Source organism: Anguilla anguilla, chromosome 2 (assembly GCF_013347855.1).
Source record: "Anguilla anguilla isolate fAngAng1 chromosome 2, fAngAng1.pri, whole genome shotgun sequence".
NCBI lineage: Eukaryota > Metazoa > Chordata > Actinopteri > Anguilliformes > Anguillidae > Anguilla > Anguilla anguilla.
Genome location: NC_049202.1, coordinates 42,246,656 through 42,268,231, shown reverse-complemented (window position 1 = coordinate 42,268,231; position 21,576 = coordinate 42,246,656). Strand labels below are relative to the sequence as shown.

At 40.0% G+C, this 21,576-nt stretch overlaps 1 protein-coding gene across 2 annotated transcripts; it reads left to right on the top strand.

Annotated features, from left to right (window-relative positions):
- Positions 1 to 2,854: 2,854 nt before the first annotated feature.
- Positions 2,855 to 20,062, top strand: LOC118221228 (sodium-dependent neutral amino acid transporter B(0)AT2-like). 2 transcript variants are annotated; one of them, XM_035406096.1, is made up of 12 exons: positions 2,855 to 3,100; positions 6,220 to 6,454; positions 9,055 to 9,212; positions 10,836 to 10,959; positions 11,090 to 11,265; positions 11,411 to 11,521; positions 12,934 to 13,175; positions 13,712 to 13,886; positions 13,998 to 14,199; positions 15,176 to 15,335; positions 15,801 to 15,963; positions 16,227 to 20,062. In XM_035406096.1, the coding sequence occupies exons 2-12, from the start codon at positions 6,220 to 6,222 to the stop codon at positions 16,563 to 16,565; spliced, it is 2,085 nt and encodes a 694-aa protein (XP_035261987.1). In that variant the 5' UTR covers positions 2,855 to 3,100; the 3' UTR covers positions 16,566 to 20,062. The 2 variants fall into 2 exon arrangements, with proteins under 2 accessions (XP_035261987.1, XP_035261986.1); XM_035406095.1 differs by lacking the exon at positions 2,855 to 3,100 and adding an exon at positions 4,368 to 4,733.
- Positions 20,063 to 21,576: the final 1,514 nt, after the last annotated feature.

Here is a 21,576-nt window from a genome sequence, read left to right as displayed (position 1 = left end):
AGTGAAAGTCATGCTTCCAAGAGGAGTTAACCATTAAAAAACTTGTTTTTGAATGGTAGGGTCTTTAAAGGTGGACCCTGGGATATGACACCAAACACGTGCAAACAAAGCACAGATTTCACAGCGCTCCTTTGTCTGTCCTGACAGAGCATCACAATTCAAGTGTGAATCTTTTCTCCCCTCCTTTGCTGTCATGTCTTGAGGATCCACGTGCATAACCAGAAGTAAACAAACTTGATGATGGTATCAAACTTCTCCATAAACAAAATATAGCTATAGTTTTTGGCCGTGTATATTGTATCTTGCTGAATATAAGACAAACATTATTCAGTGAAGATCATTGCAAAGTGCAGGAAGACAATGTACACCATAGGCAGATGAAAAAGAAAAAAAACAGCTAATTAGTCTCAGCTGAGGAATTCGTTTTCTAAATAACTCATCTAGAAAATAAAAAATCTCCAGAAACAAAAAATAAAGTCTTCCACACTCCAAAATCTCACAATCAAAAAAATAAAAATAATTTTCACAAAGGTCAAAATGGTCCAAAGTATGGTTGATGTTCTGCTGCTTTTGTTGCTGGCACCAAATTTGGATTCTAAATTGTGTGCCTTGTCCCGGGATAGGCACAGATTATATGCCTCCATGAACGTGCACAGCAGGATGCACAAATCTGCAGTTATAGTTGGGAAAAACGTGAAATAAAAAAACAAAGGTGTTAGTGGCAGTGATACACTAGGGGCGCTGAAGGACGTAACATCTAACAAAAGGTAGAGAGGAGATTGAGTGCACTGGAATGTGGATGCTTATAAAACCTGTGGATGGTCCCAAAAAACATTTGATTTGGAGGAATTGGTGGAGCATTCAGACAAAATATTAGAAGCACAGACAGGAATGCATTTCAAAAACTTCATGGAGCATGAGAAAACACTATTAAAGCAAATAGTTTTGAGGCACCTGGACATTGAAGATAAACAACATATATCCGCTGCTGAATTCAAGAAAAAGGACAAAGTATGTCTGGACATTATTTTGTTATGAATTCAATGCCAATGAACAAGCAACGAAAAGAACAATACAACAACTTCAAGTTAGAATCTTAATCTCTATTGCTTTCCTCTTATGAAATCTATGCAGGTACTGTGGAATAACAAGAAAATCAACCACAAAAAGACAACTTTGCCTTCATTTTCCCTCGCCTGTGACACTTCCATCATTGTGCAAGTAATTCCCTTCCAAATTCACTGTCATCATTTGACTCTTCCTCCCTCCGTTCCATCTTTATTAGACTATATTGAACAAATATTATTATTTCATAATATTTAAAAATAATAAATAGAATAACAAGTCATCTGAACAGGTCGAAAGAGTTTCAAGATTGTCAACCTTCCACATCTGCAGAAGCAAATGGGAAGGTTGGTGTCACTACTGGTCTCACCAGAAAAACTCTGACTGTCCATGAAAGGCTGACCAATGAATTTCAATAGCTCAAATATCTGTAGTTCAAATATCTTCAGAAGCATGAATTGAAAATGGAAATACAACAGGTTGAATTGGACACAGATTAAGAAGAGAGATGCAACAAAGCATGTCTGAAAATGCTTCAGATGTCATTATGTCAGTACCACCTACTGTGCACAATAGATTACAGAATCTATAAAATAAATACTCTTACCTCAGGTCGGTGTTTTTTTTCCTTAAAGCCAAAAGGATCAAAATGGTATCTAGTCAGAAAAATGGTGCGATGAAAAACATCTCTGTAGGCAAGTCCTTCTCTCTCATTCCCTGTTTCAATTGTGGGAACATCTGAATGGTTGAGGAGGACCTTGAAGTCAGTGGTCCTCTTCTGTTTGAGGATTGAGGCAACCATGTTGTTTCAGATACTTGTGAAGAATGGCTGTTGCAATGACAATGCAGCATCTTCTGTGTTTAAACGCAGTGTTTTCTGAAAGCACTGGAAGTGATTCTTCCATTGACTAAGCATGTGCTTTATCAGAGCCCTGGTGTGGTTATGAGCTTGGTTGTAGCACCATTGCTTAGCTGTAGTTGCATATAAGTATGTTGTGAATGAAAGGTTTCTTGGTGAAAGGTGCCACATGTCAAAATCTTTAAAGTGATCAGAACTTGGAGAAAAAGGACTTGATTGACATTTTTACGTATCTTGCGCAGTATGTCACTTGTCAGTTCTTGAGACACATTGTATACTGGAACAGGATATTTGAAAACAAATAGATCCCACTTGTAATAAAGTTTCTTGGTGAAAGGTGCCACATGCCAAAAACCTTAAAGTGATCATAGAAAAGGAGTATAGGCTTTCCTCTTTGGGTCAAAGATGAAAGTCTGGGCCACAACAATGAGAGTATCTCCATTGTATTTACTTTGTGCATTCAAAAACAATCTTGAAAATTGACGTCATAAAAATGATATAATGGATCACTGCTGTCAACAAATACAGAACTTGTCTGACTGGTGGTGATCATTCGTCTCCATTGAAGTAGCCTAGTCCAAATAATCCATGTGTTGCCCCTGACAGGCAGCATTAATCTGAAATTAAACCGGCCTCCTCGAAGGTTTAATTTCATCCCCGGCTCTGGTTTAGAACTGTCCTCAACAGCTAAGGGCGTGGTTATGGCAGTCGGTTGGAGGGAATCACGACGTAAATCCCAATTTGTCACCGTGATTCACAGGTTGTGCTTGCAAATACAGATAAAACCATACATTTTTCCTGCGTTGGGAGACGTTTTCGGATTTCCATTCATGGAAATGGGTGGAGCATAAATAAATTATAGCCAATGAAAGGGTGACTTCACAATGTCGCGCCTTAGAAGGGCTTGATTGACATTTGTACCTATCTAGAACAACGTGGCGCTTGTCAGTTCTTGAGACACATTGCATACTGGAACATGATACTTTAAAGTATATTTAGAAACAAATAGATCCCGTTTGTAATAAAGCTATTATTTATGGACACACCATTGGGCATATAGCTGATAGCTGGTAAATTGTGTGTACGTCGAAATATCTATGAATAACACTATTGACGACGGAGGAAGACACTTCTGTGACAAGTCTTAAGGCTACGACCTCATTTCTTCAGGCTCAGGTAAAGAGTGCGTAATGCGTATTTTTATATAGGCTAGATACAACTGACAGCTCGATTCTTTCGCATGGTAATTTTTATGGCTTAGATTGAGATTAATCGAAATGATTTTGAAAATGTTACACATTTGGAGTTAAGAGTGCTTTTTCATACTTTATGGTAAGTTAGACCGACTCAACATTCATGTAATGAGATCGTCATGTTTGTGAAAAAAAAGTTTAATCTGCTTCACCACTTATAGTGAGCTATGTCGTCTGTGGAAATCCAGTTGTTCCAGCTCTGCCTGAAACTACTGTACACGTTGACACGGTCTGAACGAGCGTGTAGCCTACATCTAGCATAGGCTGGTCTATTGCAACGTTTTAAAATGTTACATCATGCTGCATCACATCACTGCTTTTCAGTTTTTGTTTTGACGCGTGACATATGGACATTATTTGTGCATAAATGTATGCAACCTAAACGATTTTTAAGCGGTCAATTAGGCTAGGTATTTGACTCTCGTGGTTTTATATATTTAATCACATTATGCATATCACCCGAGTTGGCAATAATTACACATGAACTGAACACATCGGCTAGGTTGTTCGTCGTTCAGGTCCAGATGAACTAACCTGAGCTGGACCTCATTTACACTTTCCCCCCCAGATCTTTTAGTTTGGTCGAAAAACGGAACTTGATTTTTAACTTGAAATTACAAGTGAAAGACCGGATTCAATATCAAGGCTAGGCTACATTCAGTTTTAAATAGTGAAATACAAATTCAATTTACGCGATTAGAATTGCATCCTTAAATACAACAATTCAGTTTCAAGAGTGTAAATTCAAATTACTGCAATAAAAATTAAATTATGCCATTAAAACTGAGTTTCTACTGGCACTAATTTCTGTCCATATATTTCACTGTTGCGGACCCTGAGAGAATGGATCAAAGGGGCATGTCTATGTGTTGTGTAGTTCATCTCATAAAAAACACGTTTTCAACGTACAAAAATGCCAAGTTACTCAAAAGTATTGATATCAAAATGACGCCAAGTTACGGTACTACAAACAATATAGGCTATCTTGCCTCACCGAAATGACATAAGATGTATTTCAAAGCAATGCTACCCAATATTTCCTCAATTCTTTCAAGGCACTTGGCCCTGTGTTTTGTAATCTTACCATTTTACCATTTTTCTCGGTGCTGTATAGGTATATATATGAGGCATGCCCCCGCCAAGGCGTAACTTGGGCCATCCCTATTGGTTTTACGTATGTGGCGGTAACAGGAAAGAATCCGGATTGCGGAACCAACGAACATACCACGTGGCCTGCTTAGTTCTGTCTAGCAGAAAGGAACACGCTGTCCATAATTCTTTGTCAATAATTGTAATTATCCGACAGTATAGCTGGCCAGCAATACAAATTCAACAGGCAAAATTGTTAAAAACTAGAAACATGTACACGGTATAAATACGACCTAGCTAAACGCCTTAATTTTGCATGCTAATATTTGGTTACTGAAAGAATATTAGCTGGTAGTACATGACTAAACTTGCTTTCGGCGCGAAGACTGTCTCTGTTTTTTTTTTTTTTTTTTTGCTGTTAAACCGTGTCGCAGGTGGTAAACATCAGGAAATTGTGGTTCCTTGAGGTAAGTAACGTTGCCCATGGTACCCGCGAAGCGGTCGTATGTGGTAAGATAGGTCTGGATCAGTGGTAGTCTCCCGCGGAAAATGTAACCATTTAGTGACGTTACCAGTTAACGTTAGTCACTAGCTTTCTTTTTGTACTAGTTTAGTTGGCTAACATTCATGTTTAAAATTTAGCTAACGACTATTAATATGTTGGCGGAACTAGCGTGCCCGCGAATCGGCATTGCTCGTCGAATCGTCGGACAGTAAAATTAAGCTAGCCTAGTTAGCTAGCTAGCCTTGTAGTTTTAACCAGAACTCTGTAACATTATCATTCTTCATGTTGTGAAAGTGCTTCGGCTTCTGTTTAGTAATTATAGTTACGCTCATTCATTTATATCATTCATGATGTGCCACAGCATGATTACTGACATAATTGCGTTTCATTAATTGGATTTTCAAACAAAGCTTCACTGTTAGTGAGGGCACAGAAAGTACGGCCACATGCTTGGAACTGCCAGTTCCCTTTGTGAATATACAGTGTATGAAGGGTAGCGAGAATAAATCATTTTGACATTACAAATATACACATTTCAGCAGTTACAAACATGTAGGCTACAGATGCGTTTCGTCTTCTGTTTAACATTTTTTTTTTATTAGTGTAACAATATTTTTTGTTAGAACTTAGACATAAAAGTCAACTATGAACGCGTTTAATACTCTTTGACAATCTGAATAACAAAAAATCTGAATAACCTGACATGTATGGAATTTAATTCTATTTTTTAATTGACGTCTGACAGCCCGAGAGCCTGTTTCTTGTGAAATAATTACGAGATGTAGTGTTGTTGAGTGCTGACACTGCCACTGAATCTAACTATTTGGTAGATAATAATGAACGACACGTGTTCAACAACCTAATTAGGAGCCTATTGAATCAGCTAATTTGATCAGTTAAAAAAGTACCTCCTAATGTAATTGTTTGCAATATAGCTCGATAAGCACAATGTGAACATTGTGATTTTTATTCTTCATTCCATGTAGAGCTATTTCTGACATAATATGGCTTAAGTGGGCAAATAATGCCTCTGAACTTGAAAAGCATCTAAATAAGAAAAATTATCAGCTTGTTAAAATCCTGGGACTGCAGTTCTGGTTGGAGGGAAAATCAGCATACATGGGGAGTCTGGGCTGAGGTTGGGAACCACTGCTTTAGACACTGAAACCCCAAATTCTCTGTTACCTGGCATTGTAAAGCCATCCGTTCATCAGAGACTTATGTAAATATGTGACGTAACCTTCATCGCACACAAAAACAGTTTGGGACAAGTGAAAATTTACAATGAAACTGAATTGCTATAAAACACCCCAGAAAGTAAACTGTCCCTGTAATAGATTATATTTGTTATCCTTACATATTTTCTTACATTAAATTGTATTTATTGTTTGCAGCAATCCCTGGTCTGTCTGTGCTGATGTCTTTTTCCCTCTGCCCCCACCACTCAGATGGAAAAGGCCCCCTTGCCTGGTGATGAAAACGGGACAGTGATGACTGAGAGGCCATCAATAGCCCAGCTCCTTGAGGCGAACGGTGACGCGAGTTCAGCGGAGGATGGATCTGCGGACCCCTTGCGCGATGCCTGGAGCAGTAAAATACAGTACCTTTTAGCTCAGGTGGGATTCAGTGTTGGGCTCGGGAACGTCTGGAGGTTCCCTTACCTCTGTCACCAGAATGGAGGCGGTGAGTACTTTCCGTTAAAATGTATGTGTTATCTTCTGCTGTGGACGTCTTATCTGTTCTGTACTGTATGCCGAATGAATTCTACTAGTGTGCGCTAACATGCTGTTTTGACCAGTGTTTTCAAATGAAATGCTATGGATGAATGGACATGCGATTCTGCCACTTGTGTTAAAGATCACTGTAAAGTCCGCTTATACACCAGTTATGAATATACACAAAAGACACCAAAAGAGTTGGAGAGAAACAGAAATGTGCTGCTCTTAAAGGGATAGTTCACATTTTTTAGACCCAGGTCTGCTGAGCTTCTCGCCACAAATTATGTGATAAATTAGGGTCATGTTGGGTTGAAGTCCTACTGCCTTGAGTACACGTAGCTCACTCTGTTTTCCGTTAGCTTTGTTAGTCAAATAATGATTTAATGAGTGCTGAGAAATGCCACCTGACAGCTAGTTAACGAAGACATTGTTAATAAACCAAACTTAAACACTTGCTTATTTGCATGCATAAATATATAACTTTTTACTTAAACAAAATGTGCCAATATAGCCAAAAACAGTATTATTGGACCACTTGCCTTTTCAACACGATTGTACTTCATGATGCTTACAACACTTGGGTGCAGGATAACTGATCATGCTAACAGTTGCTTGGCAACGGCCCATAGCATTGCCTTTGTAAACAAAGTTAACGGTTGACACAGACTAGCTAGCTCATGATCCAACTCTTTGTGAACGTTGTTTGAAGACGAGTAGCAGTGATGACTAGTGACAATTACTTCAATTTTCCAACTTATGAGGATTCCATGTTTGAACTAGGGCTGTATGATATATCGAATTGCAGTTTTTTAAAAAGCGTACTAAGAATAGCTGCCACTATAGGGCATATAGGCAATCTTTTGTCTTTTTTTCATGCGTCATCTGTTAATTGCTTTAAGCATACCTGATACATTAGTGAACAACCATACGTGTAGAGCCCACATGGAATGTGGGAAAACCACACCACTGAGATCTGTTGGGTGCTGATAAGACAGCCAGTCGGCAGCAAGGCCTTGCAGCCTCCATGACTGCATCCAAAATAGTATGTTAATGTTATGTGTAATAGTATGAGAAAAATACCTGGATGTCATACTACATCAGGTGAAATCTCATATGTGAACACTGGACACTATGCTGGCATGATTATCCCACAATGCATTGCAATCGTGCAGCCCTAGTTTTTGTTTTGCGTATCAGTTGATTGTTAAAAATTGTTGTCGCACGCCAGCGTCACACCCCTGGGAGGGAGATCTGACAGTGCAGGGGAACACCATTGGTTGCCGCATGGAGAGAGAGAGCGCACCCACACAAATATGAAATAAAATAAATGCCATCTTCACCCTTCCCTCTCATGGGCACTGGCAAAAACAATTAACTTAAACAACAAACTAAAATAACAAGACAAAAGAAAGCAAAAACGAGCGGCAACTTTTCAGTTCCCCGCTCGTAGCTGGCCAGGTTTTCACCTGGCCAGCTCGTCCCACTTTTGGTTGTCTTTTTACCAGCTGTGGTTCACTTTTCGTTGTCTTTTTAAAATAAACAAAACTGAAATTAAACGCAACTCAAATAAAAGAACTTGCTCTCAGCGTGTGACATATTTGGTGCCGAATCATGGGAGCTCACATCCAGAGCGAGTTTCTTTATTTGGGTTGCGTTTATTTTCAGTTTTGTTTCTTTTAAAAAGACGGGGAAAATAAACCACTCCCTGGGGTGTCACACTGGTGTGTGACAATTGTATTTTTAAAATGTTATCCTCTCATTTATGCTATCTTTAAACAACTATACAATAGATGTGTACGTCACCGAACTCTCGCTGGACAACAACGTAAATGCTAATTGCTAGCAAGCCAACTGTTACAATAGCCTATCTTACTTGCAGCAGTATTAAGGGATGTGTCCAGCCCCTGCCAACTCAAGTATAATCGGCTTGTTTTCCATTGATGATTGTAGAAACTAGCTAGTCTAGATAATGTAGCCTATAGCTTAATTTAGGGTTGTCAACCGTCCCGTAAAATACGGAATCATCCTGTAATTGGAAATTTGGGGAGGCCTTCCGTATTGAACTCATGGGATGCATTTTGTTCTATATATCTTTTGAGAACGATTGCATTTGTATTGAATTTCCTTTTTGAATGTATTTCAGTACTTGGCTGGCTAGCTATTCAGGATAACAAGCATATCGTGAGACCATTTTGTCCTAAAACCCAACGGAATGTTAATGTTAGCGAGGTAATGTGAGTGACGGCGAACCTAAACCTAAAAACCTAAAACCTAAACATAAAGCTAGATATCTGTAATCACTTTCATATTATCTTCACCCATACAGACAGTGGCATTGTTTTACACTGTGATTGGACAAACAGCTTTTCATTGTGCCATGTATTATGTATGTACATATATATGTGTGATGTATATATATATCACACATATATATGTTGCAGAAATTTAATAACAGAAATGAAACTTGTTATTTTCAAATACCTCGGTATAAAGTTTTCTGCAATAAAGCTGTTATGATTACTCAGGTGTACAGTGCTAAGATGACTCCGTTGCTCTCTTTCACAGGAGCGTTTCTCCTCTTGTATGTACTGCTCTTGGTGGTGGTGGGGGTTCCCCTGTTTTTCCTGGAGTTGGCGGCCGGTCAGTGCATCCGACAGGGCAGCATTGGGGTCTGGAAACTCATCTCTCCCAAACTGGCAGGGATAGGATACTCCAGCTGTGTGGTGAGAACAACACTCCTTTTCCCCCCCTACTGAGGCCCTGTTTCCAATTCACTGTTGAGCTGCACCTTATGGCTGCCCACACAATGCCAGGTGCTGGGAATTTCTCAGTATTCAATCATGTCTCCTTGGAGCAGTACCACATATTTTAGCATGCCTGTACTGTACCCAGGGAAGAAAGGCATTTTCTGTTCCCTATGTTGCTATGGCAGCTGCTATAAATATATTGACATTTGGTTATGTTAATGAGATACATTTTTAAAATTCCTGATAAAAGAAGTACATTTTTGCAACATAGTCTTGTTTCAAATTGTCTCTTTGCTAACAGGTTAGTTAATGAGTTGATGACTTCAGGTTTGTTGGTTCTTAGGGGCATTTGGACATTCACTTTCAGTTACGCTGGTTTTGTAATATCCAGTTACCATTTTACTTAAGCGCACTAATCTCAATGCTCTTTCAGCTCCCAGTACTGTAGGGCTGCTCTACTATTCTTACTTCAGTCTACACTTACACGGGCCACACAGCTAGGTAGTAAAAGGTTTATTTTACTGAAGACTCTGAAACTGTGGCGCTTTACCAATACAACAGCAAATTTACCACACATTAGATAAAATTGGATGAGCTTTTCATTACTTCTGTATTGCACAATGTGCCCCAAGTAGTTTTACCCAGTCTTGACAAATACAGCTTCATGCATGGTGTGAAAAATCTTTTGACACCCATGTACAGTACGTCCCACTATCTTGCGTCACTGGAGGCCACACAAATATTTCCATGCTACATCCAGTTAATAATTAATGGGTGGGAATATAGTTAACCTCTTTAACGTCCCAGCTTACTGTTGTGCAGTGTGTATTATACAGCTGTCCAAAACATCTCTTTGAATTGCAAGAAATCAAGATGATGTTAGCTGGGCTCACAGTGAAACAGTATATTTCAAATGTTTTTCCATGAGTAATGCATTAAGTCAACAAGCAAAAAAATAATTTTGCTTGCTTGTACTTCCAGTGAGTTCAAGAATAATGAATCCTTTCCCCCTTATGATTAATAGTATCTAACACTCAAGGGGACATCTGTAAGACTGTATCTGTCTTTACATGTAGCCTGTATGTGTTACAGTACTTGTGAAAGAGAATGCATTTCTCTCTTATGTATTTTCTGATAAATATGGATTTACTCTTGATGCTTTGGTTTTGAACTGCTAAATGCATCTTTTGAACAACTGCTTTTCCCCATTTTCGCTTCCCTCTCTTGAAGGGGTCTAGAGATGGGGTTTTAAGGTAACCAGTGTCAATGTTTAAACGAGCAGGAAGGCTGATCAGCCCGTGGCAGTTTTAAATGTACTGAGCATGAGGTATTTGCATGGAAGAGTGATTCAGGCCAGGGTGTGCTAGCAAGCCTCAAATATTGTACTTTGTGATACAAATGATACAAACATGAGACAAATATGATAAGTAGGTTTGGTCTGTGCGCTGGAAAATAAGGCTGGAATAGACGTGCTTATTCTGTACACGAGAGCCGTTTATGCATTAATTTTTTGGTTGATATGTTTGTGTCTATGTGCACTTTTGTGTAGTCACAGTAATCGTAGTTTTAGTTTTAACTCGGCCCTCTTCCCCCTGCCAGGTGTGTTTCTTCGTAGCGCTGTACTACAACGTCATCATTGGGTGGAGCCTCTTCTACCTGGGCAGTTCTTTTCAGTACCCCCTGCCCTGGGAACAGTGTCCCAAACCCATGAACAATAAGACCGGTATGTGCACCCCAGCTGTGTGTGTGTGTGTGTGCGCGCGTGTGTGCGCGCGCTCTGCTCGTAGTGCGTTTAACTGGAGCGCAGACACGCACACTCACCTGCGTCCCTCCGGACTGCCTGTCTTTCACAGTGCAGGAATGTGCCGACAGTTCTCCCTCCACGTACTTCTGGTTCCGCAAAGCCCTGGACATCACGGACTCCATCGACGAGATCGGAGAGTTCAACGTCATGATGACCGTCTGTCTGCTGGCCGCCTGGACCATCGTCTGCCTCGCCATGATCAAGGGGATCAAGTCGTCCGGCAAGGTGCTGGCAGTGCTGCGTTCTGTCTGGGCACTGGGCCCTGGGCCCTGGCCCCTGGGTGCATCCTACTGTCAGTCACAGTCATGGGCATGGCAGCATTGCACCGATCCTTCATCTCCTCTGCCCTCTCTCTCTCTCTCTCTCTAAGGTGATGTACTTCTCCTCTCTCTTCCCCTACGTGGTGCTGCTGTGTTTCCTCATCAGAGGGCTCCTGCTGGATGGGGCCTCAGAAGGGCTCACCTACATGTTCTACCCCAAGGTATGGCCTCTATGCTGGGGTTCAACTCTTACTGCTTCAGGGAGAGTCTTCAGTCATTACCTGATTTTGGTACATTATAAATGATTATTTTGTATATTGATGAGACAAACATTACTAGCTCTGTAAGCTAGTGGTTAGCGGTTCCTGCGGTTAGAGAGCTTCCAGTCACTATCTAATTAAAAATGTAGACTCAAAAGTGAGGTGACTGCCTAGGGCTGAATGGCACAAAGCTCTCCTCAGTGGCTGGTGTGCATATTTCTTAAGAACACAGAGCTTAAAGCACTGACTGGAAAAAGGGCTGGATGATGTGGAAAATTTTTTAATCGTATTGGTTTCTTTTTTCATATCGGTGTATCACAATATAAAGCAAACAGTTATAGAAAAATGTATGAATATAATCAACAAACTATTAAAAGAATAAACTAAATCTCTAATCTTGTTGGCTCTCATCCAAAACAGCTTTTAAGTGTTAAAGGAAAACAGACAAAATAAAAAACCTTCAGTTCTGAACAGACACAAAGTCTCAACTGCATTGCTGTACATTAGAATGGAAACCTAGTTAAATCGCAGGCTACATGGGTGAGATGTGTTTTGCAGTCTGTAGAGTGGCTGACTCAAGCCATATGCAAGGCAATTTGCAAATTCAAATTGCCTTAATATGAAGCTATCATACATGGCTTCTGTAATTAAGCAATGCATTTCCCTCTGCATGATTTGCATCACATATTGAAATATGCACTGTATTCAAGTCAATACACGTTCATAATGTTGACATTTAAGTATATTACATTAAGTATATGTCCCTGTCTTCCTTTTAATGTCAATATACAGTTGAGCACACAATTGAAACTGCAATTGCTATTCATATTGATAGCCTAAATACACTTGAGAAAAAGTTTTTGAAGAAATGTAGCTGGATAACATGCACACCATGTACCATTACCTGCATTCTGATTCCATGTTTTCTTTTAAATACAGTAGGCCTTAATTTATTCTGCATTATTTTGTTTGTGCTAACATTTTGCGGGCAATAGAAAAAAGAAAAAAAAACATGGTTACCATACCCTTGTACCAGGATCAAAATGGAAGTGATTTTCTTCATTTAAAGGAGTATATTAAAGCCTTATTGCCTGTTGAAATGTCGACATACATTCACCCAAACATCAACAGTCAAATTAAAATATTTAAAGTCCCATGAAAGGCATCCCTCTACTGCAGATTACCTACAGCTCCTCTCAAGCTTTTATTCATTAGGCAGCAGTCACTGAAGTACATTAGGGACACATAGTGGTTGATGATGTATTTAATGAAGTGTGACAGAATGCCCTATGCTTGTGTTCTGTGCCCTTGCTCCTTTGTAAAGATGCATGCGCCTCAGTGTCTCCATTGGCATATTTCTCTTACCTCCACAGCTGAGCATCTGGGGCGAGGTTCAGGTGTGGCGGCAGGCCGCCACCCAGGTGTTCTTTGCCCTTGGGCTGGGTTTCGGCTCCGTCATCGCCTACTCGTCCTACAACCCCCCCAAGAACAACTGCCACCGCGACGCCCTGGTGGTCTCCTTCATCAACTTCTTCACCTCCGTCCTGGCCTCTCTCGTGGTGTTCGCCGTGCTCGGCTTCCGAGCCAAGGCCCTCGCCATGAAATGCGTGACCAAGTGAGCGCGAGCGCTGTGTGTGTGTGTGCGAGCTAGTGGGTGTGTGTGTGAGCTAGTGGGTGTGTGTGCGTCTGTCTCTGAATGTGTGCACAACTGTCTGTCTGTGTAGGTTTGGAGGTGGGTGGGTTAAGGTTCCCTTACTCTGTAAATTCTAAGAAATTACTGAACCTTGAGAATTTTCCATAATTTATTGAGTAAATGTTAATATGATGCACTTGTATTTCATCATAACAAGCACTGTTGTACGGGTAACATCCCCGGTAATTGGCCCCTGGATTATAATGATCAGATATTTTCTCTACGTTCTATTGGTGATTGTATTAAATTGAAATTAGCTTTTTTATTATCATTTTTCTGCACAGCACCTGTTCTTCACAAAAAAATTAATAACTATATAATATTACTGTTTACATGTTTAAAAATAATTTAAAACGTTTGTTAATTTGGGAAATTTTTAGACAGTTTCTGGTTGTCAGCCAGTAGACACCTGGACCTTGCTTCTCCTGCTCAAGCTGATTTCCTTCTTCCTCCTTCAGAAATTTGGAGCTCCTGTCTGAGTTGACTCCTCTGGAGGAGCAGTGGTTGCCCATGTTCAACATGTCTGACCCCAGTTCAGTTTCCCTGGAGGAGTATAGCGCGTGGTTCCAGCGTAATGTCGAAATACAAGGGAAGAACATCACCGACTGCAGTCTGGAAGCGGAGATGAGCAAGGTCTGTGGCTCCATCCGTTTCATTGGTCATTGTCCGTTTCCTCGGCGCCGTTCTGGTTCTGTGGAGCGTGCTCCCTGACCAGAGGCCGTCGCCTCTCTCTCTCTCTCTCAGGGCGTGGAAGGCACCGGCCTGGCCTTCATCGCCTTCACGGAGGCCATGTCCCTGTTCCCCGGCAGTCCCTTCTGGTCGGTGCTCTTCTTCCTGATGCTGCTCAACCTGGGCCTCAGCACCATGTTCGGCACCATGCAGGGCATCCTCACCCCGCTCATGGACAACTTCAAAACGCTCTCCCGCCACAAGACCCTGCTCACAGGTAACCCTCTTCACTTTACTGCCTCCCTGTGTCTTCATCCACCAGTGTGTTCTTCTTGTGCACCCTTATTCCTGTATTTTATTTATTTATTTATTTATTTCACCAGGAAAGTCGTTAATAACAAATTCTTATTGCTGTATGGTTGGGCACTGCGATAAATGGGTGAACCCTCATTCTTATCGACTGTTCTGTCTTTTGGTGTGCTCTCACTTGGCATTCCACATCTGTGAACTTATTATCGAGCATTATGAATCAAGCATTAGAACCGAGGGAATGTGTGAATGGGTTGAGATGGTGATTGTGCTACTCTTACTGTGCTCTTAAGTTGCTTTTACTCTTGCTTTATCTTTAAACTCCACAACAACTCTAGACACATGGAGCACAATTTCACCATCTCAGGGGGCTTGAGTGGCTGGCCACACAGATTATAATATCCGTCAAAACGGGCTCGCCTCGTATGTTGCCGGAGGATGTGAGAGAGCCATCTTATTAAACGCTCTTCTCCTGTAAATAATTGCCAAATCCTGTTTTGTCAGAAATATTTAAAATGCAGCTGCCAGCACCACCACCATTTATAAAAAGATGGGTCTTGAAATCGAAACCCAAAAACTGGAAGTACGTTAATGAAATAATGAAGATGAAAGAACAAAAACTCCCGATGCCATTATGCTACAGTAGCTGAGATGCACTCAAACTTCAAACCGCCTCAAAACAGCAAGGGCTTATGTGAGATTAAGTCCAGAACTTCAAAGTGTGATAACATTGTTTAACATCCGCCTTGGTAAAAATATATGAAAAGGTGTCAAATTAACGCTGAACCATTTCTAGAAAATTATCAGGTTAGTAGTTAAATGGTAAATAACATTCCTAGTAACTACATTTCCCACCTGAAGTCTGAAGTGAAGTTGGCAGTGCTGAACCCCTGCTGCGTTTATTCGGTGGCTCTGTACTGACTTGCTGTTCATCTCTGTCGCAGTATGCAGCTGTGTGGTGGGGTTTGTGATCGGGCTGCTGTTCACCCAGCGCTGTGGGAACTACTTTGTGTCCATGTTCGACGATTACTCCGCCACTCTGCCTCTCATCATCGTGGTCATCTTCGAGACGCTCAGCGTATCCTGGGTGTACGGGGCCGACCGGTAAGTGCCTAGATAATGTCTTAAAAAGGCGTAGCAGTGCAAAGCACAGTATGTTTTGGGATTGTGAAGTGTGTGGTTTACGGTGGTTACGGAGTACTCAAAAAGAAATGGGAAGTTACAGTTTGTTTGATTGGTTTCTGTTAAAAATCCTACAATCTGATTAGTTGTTGAAGCTTTACGTCATAGCTCAGTGGTAGAGTTTTAATTGCTGCCTCCAGCTATTAATCATGATTTTTTCAGCTGTAACTGGCCATTGGGTTATTAGCAAAGCACAGCGCTGGAAGCTTGGTGGATGCATCTCACCTCGGTCTTAGCCTGGCCAGGCTCATATTACAATGAGGTTATGTACCTGAGGAGTAAGGCCACTTTGTTTGTATATTTATGACTACTTTGCAGCCCAGTTCATTAGACTGTGTCAGAGTGTTACTCGTACAGTAAAGATAATCGCCCTCTATTGCTTTGCAGGTTCTTGGATGATATTGAGAACATGCTGAAGTGGCGCCCCCCGGTGGTGTATAAATACCTGTGGCAGTATGTCTGCCTGATCGCCATGGTGGGCCTACTCGGGGCCAGCTTACTGCGCATGTGTTTCAAGCGTCCCACTTACACTGCCTGGAACCAAACTACGGTAAGGGCAGCAGCTGCACATTCCAGTGTGCACTTTACCTCAGCGTTATCATGAGCATTATCATCATTTTTGAATCGGTGTAGTTCGGTGCTGAGAAGTCTTTAGTTTCCGTTTAAAATCTAATTACATCCAAAGCAACATCCAGAACAATGAAAATCCATATTGCAGTTGTGAGTTTTTTTATTCATTTTTTTCATGTAATGATCACCTCTGTCCACTGTTGCCCACTGACTTTACCCCTCCTGACTCTCCACCTTTCCCAGGCCTCAGAGATGAGTCTGGAGTACCCTGGCTGGGCACTGGCTTTGCTGGCATGTCTTATTGTCTTTGCTACTCTGCCGGTCCCAGTGGGCTATCTTCATTCTGTTGTGAAGGCCAGACTGTGGCAAGGACCTGCTGGAGGGAGGGAGCGGGATTTGGAGAGAGAGCAGTACAGAAAGTGCAGCTCTGCTGAACCAGACTCCACCCCTGGACTCACCCCATTGGATGACGACGAGAGAGAAGAAGAGACTTCCAGGAACTGTTTACATCCACTGAATGGAGAGAGCTACCGACTGCTCTCCCAAGAGGCCGAAGAAGGAGAAGATACCACCGGGGTATGACAGTGAAGAGGCGAGAGGATGGGAAATTTTGGGCACAAAAAATACCAAGACTGCAATCAAAACACATGGATGGAAGAGAAGTAGAGACATGCATACGCATTTGCGTGTACGTATGGGATGGAGCATACCATTCTTCCATTATTTATATGGATATGTATGGTGCAGCCATGTATTTATGTTTGAACTACATTTTTTAAAATTAGAAAGCGAAGCTTTAAGTTTGCTTCTGTAATGGAAACCCCAAAAAAAATTTTCACACCTCAGCAGGGTAAACATGCCTCCTGAAGCAAAAAAACAACGCTCGTTTCATAATACCATCCACTGGTGCCTGTAATATGGTACTGCTCTCCTTTGATACTTGTGTGGTATTCATTGAGTGCCACCTGGAGCACCATCTCTGACTGCTCCCTTGTCTCCTTGAAATGAGGTGCAGAGGAGACCTTTCCAGCCATTTGGTGGTGATAAATGGCTATCGTTTTGTTTCTGTTGTGCATTTTTACCCTTTCAGTGAGGGTAGAGGCCTCTCTCTTGTCTTGTCGTTGAAAAAATATAAGTTATGAATTTGTATTTTAAATATTTTAATATATTTGGTACTTGTGGAACATTGTGACTTTCTACATCTCAGAACTAGAGGGCTGTTCAGATGGGACCCAAACTCACACCATTGCTTACTTCAGCGTAAATACTCAACCTGACGAGGTAAGAACGGTCCAAGCCCATGCCTCATTTAGTGGATGATTACATGTTTTGTGGTCCACTCCATGTTTTTGTTCACTACCATGTTCAAATACAGGTATGCCCCATATTGTGCTGATGATAAATTCTCGCAGAGCGTTGCTGTCCATGAGCCATGGTTCATATTGTACATTTATTTTTGTATTGTTTCAGTTAATATTATTGATAATATTGGTGTATTGATTTTTTTTTTTTTTTTTTTTTTTTTTTTTTTTGAGCAGAGAAATTGTTACATTGACTCTTTGTTGAATGAGGTAGTGGTAAATGGGGTATGCATGCCTGATTATGTAATTACCAAGATAGCAGCTGGTAGGCTAGTCACTGGTGCTTTTGGCTTTATTGATGTGACTGTCTAGTACAGATGCACAATATGGAAATTTTGGGGCCAATATCAACAGACATTAGTCTACGGTTTTGCAGTTTAGCACAAATGTACTGTCGCCAAGTTTACATGATAATGCAGGAAGCAGATGACCACAAACATGAACCTATGAAGGAAAAATGTAACCGACTTTGTGTAACTAAATATTTCAACTTTGTCATCAAGTAAGCAGTAGAATTTGAGCTACCGAGTTTCTGTGTAGCTTTGCTTGTGAGTCTGTAGATTTATTTTTGAGTTTGAACGTTTTTTTTTACTGTTCATTTTAAAATGATAATTTTTAATTATAATAATTAAATTATAATTTAAAAATAAATTATTTAAGAGGTTGAGCCAGGGTTAGGCTAATTTACAGCATCAGTGGAGCATCAAATGCACGATGACATCAAATTTGTGTCTGGTGCATGTGTGAGCTTATAGGGCTACAACCCTCATATTATTGTGCATCCATAATGTGTATGAAAAAGGTGTATTATGTGCTGTTCAGATGTTTGTAGTGAAAAATCTGACCCCCTTTCGCATCCCACCAGTGGGTCCCCCAGTGCACTAAAGGACCCACAGGACTGAAGGCGGTAAGGGGAGGCGGGAACTTATGACTATCAGTATGTTGCTGATGCCTCTCCCCCCCATTGCCCAAATTAAGTGTACAGAAGTGTTCTGTCTTATAGCAAAAGTTGATTTAATGACCAATCTATTTACTAACCCTGGTTCAAGATTAGGGGTTTTTCCAATAGTTTTCATATTCTTTATTTTCATAATTATCATAGTGTCTTCTGTCCATAGCCTTGCTTTTGATAATGAGCTTCAAAATGAGCTTTGTTTCTCTCACTGTACTTGATTATAGGTAATGCTTCCATTCATACATTTTTCCCAAGTGTGAAGGTTTTCTTCTGCTGTGTGTGCTTTTTAATATTAATTCTGCTGCTTTTTTGTTTTTATATGAGCATGTATTGCCATGTCATGCATATTGGTCCTGAGATAATCAAATGGTTGACAGAAATTTGTGTAGGAGATAAGGTTGTATAAATTGTATATAATGCTGTAAAATAAGAGTTTGAATGCGTTCCTCAAATCAAAATGCTTGTTCTTCATTTTAGTCTATTTTAAGAAAGGATTATCTGCTGTTTCTTTGATATTGACACTGTCACAGTCATAGAAAGTAGTTGAGGTTAGAGGTTCTGAAATGAAGAAGTACTGTTTCTGATGTTACATGTAATCCAGTTATTGAGTTAGCAAGCGTGGCTGTGTTGTTAAAAAAACATGTATTTCTGCTCTGTAATTACACAATGGTACAATTCCAGGAGCCTGCAAAAGTTACAACTACATTGATATTCACTCCTGTGCAGGGCCTTTTTGGGTGAATTGAAGTCCTTTCTTTGACCATATTACACTACAGCCTCACAGTGCTGTGTTGTACTGACTCATACTAATACTATGCTGTTGCATATGTACTTCTACAGAAGTTGTACAATCAATGTTCATAAGATTTAATTTCAGGTCAGTGGGTAATCAATTCCTTATTCAACTGTACACCCATGTTTCTTAGCATCCATATGTATGCTATTGGACAAAATGGCATGAAACTGTCCAGGATCTTGGCTGCTTGAAGTGATGAATACTTTTAATGTTTCAGCTGATGTACAATGTTGTATTTTCCCCATTTAAAGTGTATTTTGTAAGTTTTTTATGAAATGTGTTTAAAAGTTTCAGGTATTTACCAATTGCTTATCTTTTGCACAACCTATGCCTTTCAAAGATCAATTTGTTTATGGTTTGTTCACAATATTTGGTTTTAGTCTTTCCAACTTTGTACCATCAACAAGGGCTGTGAATATTTTTTGTATTTGTATAGACAGTGTATGCACCCACTATTGTGCCATAGTCCTCCAGGACCAAATAGGGTGACCACGTGTGTCATGGTCTCATGATGGAAAGATGTTTCTGTGGTGTTTTTAGGCCTTTACATACAGTGCCTGTAGACAAGGGACGGTCGGTTCAATTCCCGGATGACAGGAATCCTGCAGGTTTTATAGTTTCCCATAGTGAGCAACACTTGCATGCTAAGAAAAGTGTCTTACTGACCCAACTAATAAACTTTTAAACAAATGTGATATGAGATGGAATAAAAATCAGTAGCTTCTCCATCCCTCATGTACTGGAGTCTCATTCAGTGACACTGCTTAAGCTCAGCGTAGGTTCCTATTGCAAACACTTGCTCAACAGCTGATTTTCTTTCCTGAAAGAAAATTTGACTTCTGCATTCTGAATTGTTTGACTACTTTTCTTGTGTGAATTGCTGGTATGTACATTTGTGATCTACATGAAATGGCACGTTTTTTCATGTAGCTTAACAGCAATGACAAATAAATTGGATTTTAAATATTTTGTGTGGTGCTGTAGATTTCATGTACACCAAATGTTCTCATATTTAGCCACCTTTGCATAATAATTAGTATAATTAAAACATTTCATGGGTTTTAATTAATTTCAGCTGTACAAAAATGTAGAGTTTACACATTGGGAAATTACCAAGACCTTCTGCCCCCTTCATTAATTTCATTATGAAAAACTTAAAAATTTGGCATCTCCAGTCCCACTCAAAATTTAATTCATCGATAATCTAGATCTGCTTGTTCCTGGTCAGGGTTGTGAGGTGTGCTGGAGCTTGCATCCCAGCATGCATTGGGCGAGGGGTCGGAATGCACCCTGCCAGTCCATCGCAGGGCACTCATACCTAGGGGCAAGTTGGACTCCGATTGGTCACCCATCTGTATATTACTCATAGGAAAAAACTTTTTGAATAAAAGAAGAGAGATAAGAACATATGGTCCGTGGCACATTTGCTTGACAAAGAAAGAAAAACACTGCCTAATCAGAGCTTTTGTAACTAATTTGACCTTACTTTTCACCCAGCTCTGTTTCATAAAGCAATTAATTCTATACCCACAAGTACAATCAATTTGGTTTAAAACATAAGCATACACTAACCTCATATTATCCTTGCCATAACTTTAAATGAGCAAACACAACATCTTTGACACAGACAACACCAGCAAATTTATTTGTATCACTGCTTTTCCATTAGAAGTCATTAGATATTCCACTACAGAGATCTTCTCTGGATCAGCTGTGAGACATCTACTCTTAACCCATTCTATCTAAAGCTAAGGAAGTACATCCTTAATGATACATACTTCTGAATTTTTTTTGTTGTTTTATTATTCACTGTAATGAATGCATTACAGTCTGAATACGTGAAATTGTAACAACAGAGCACTTAGACCTTTTGTGTATATATATCAAATCATTTGAAACAGTTGCTGAACTGATTAAAATCCAAATTCGAGGAGATTGTGATCTTATCTGAAGAGAACATTGTGTTTTGCTTTATACTGAAGAAATACAATGACTTATGTAAATAAAACTGTATTATTCACCAAGTATTCACCAAGCCTTTATTCACAAGGCTAATCATATTAAAACTAAACCCCTCTTTTCTGCTTTTTAAAAATGACCTCAACATATATTTCAAATTCCTACCATTTGATATACGCAATAAGATTGCAATAAGAATACTATTATTGCATAAAGTGCATGGCTCCTTGTCCCTGTCCGGTAGTTTACATGTATGTTTTTCTCATTTATGTATTTTTGCCATTACTTTTTAAACTATTTTATAAGTTTTTTGATGAATACATTTTAATTTAACTTTGCTCCGTTATACATAACTAATGTGCATTATTGTGTTTTGTTCTTGTGCCTTTTTGCTGTAGATTGTGATTTGTGAGATTTTAAAAAGAAACCTTTTGTCGTACTTGCACTGTAAAGATCCATAATCGGAATTTTGTCAGCTCCATACTTCAAAGAGCATTTGTTCCACCCACATCTACAAGTTTT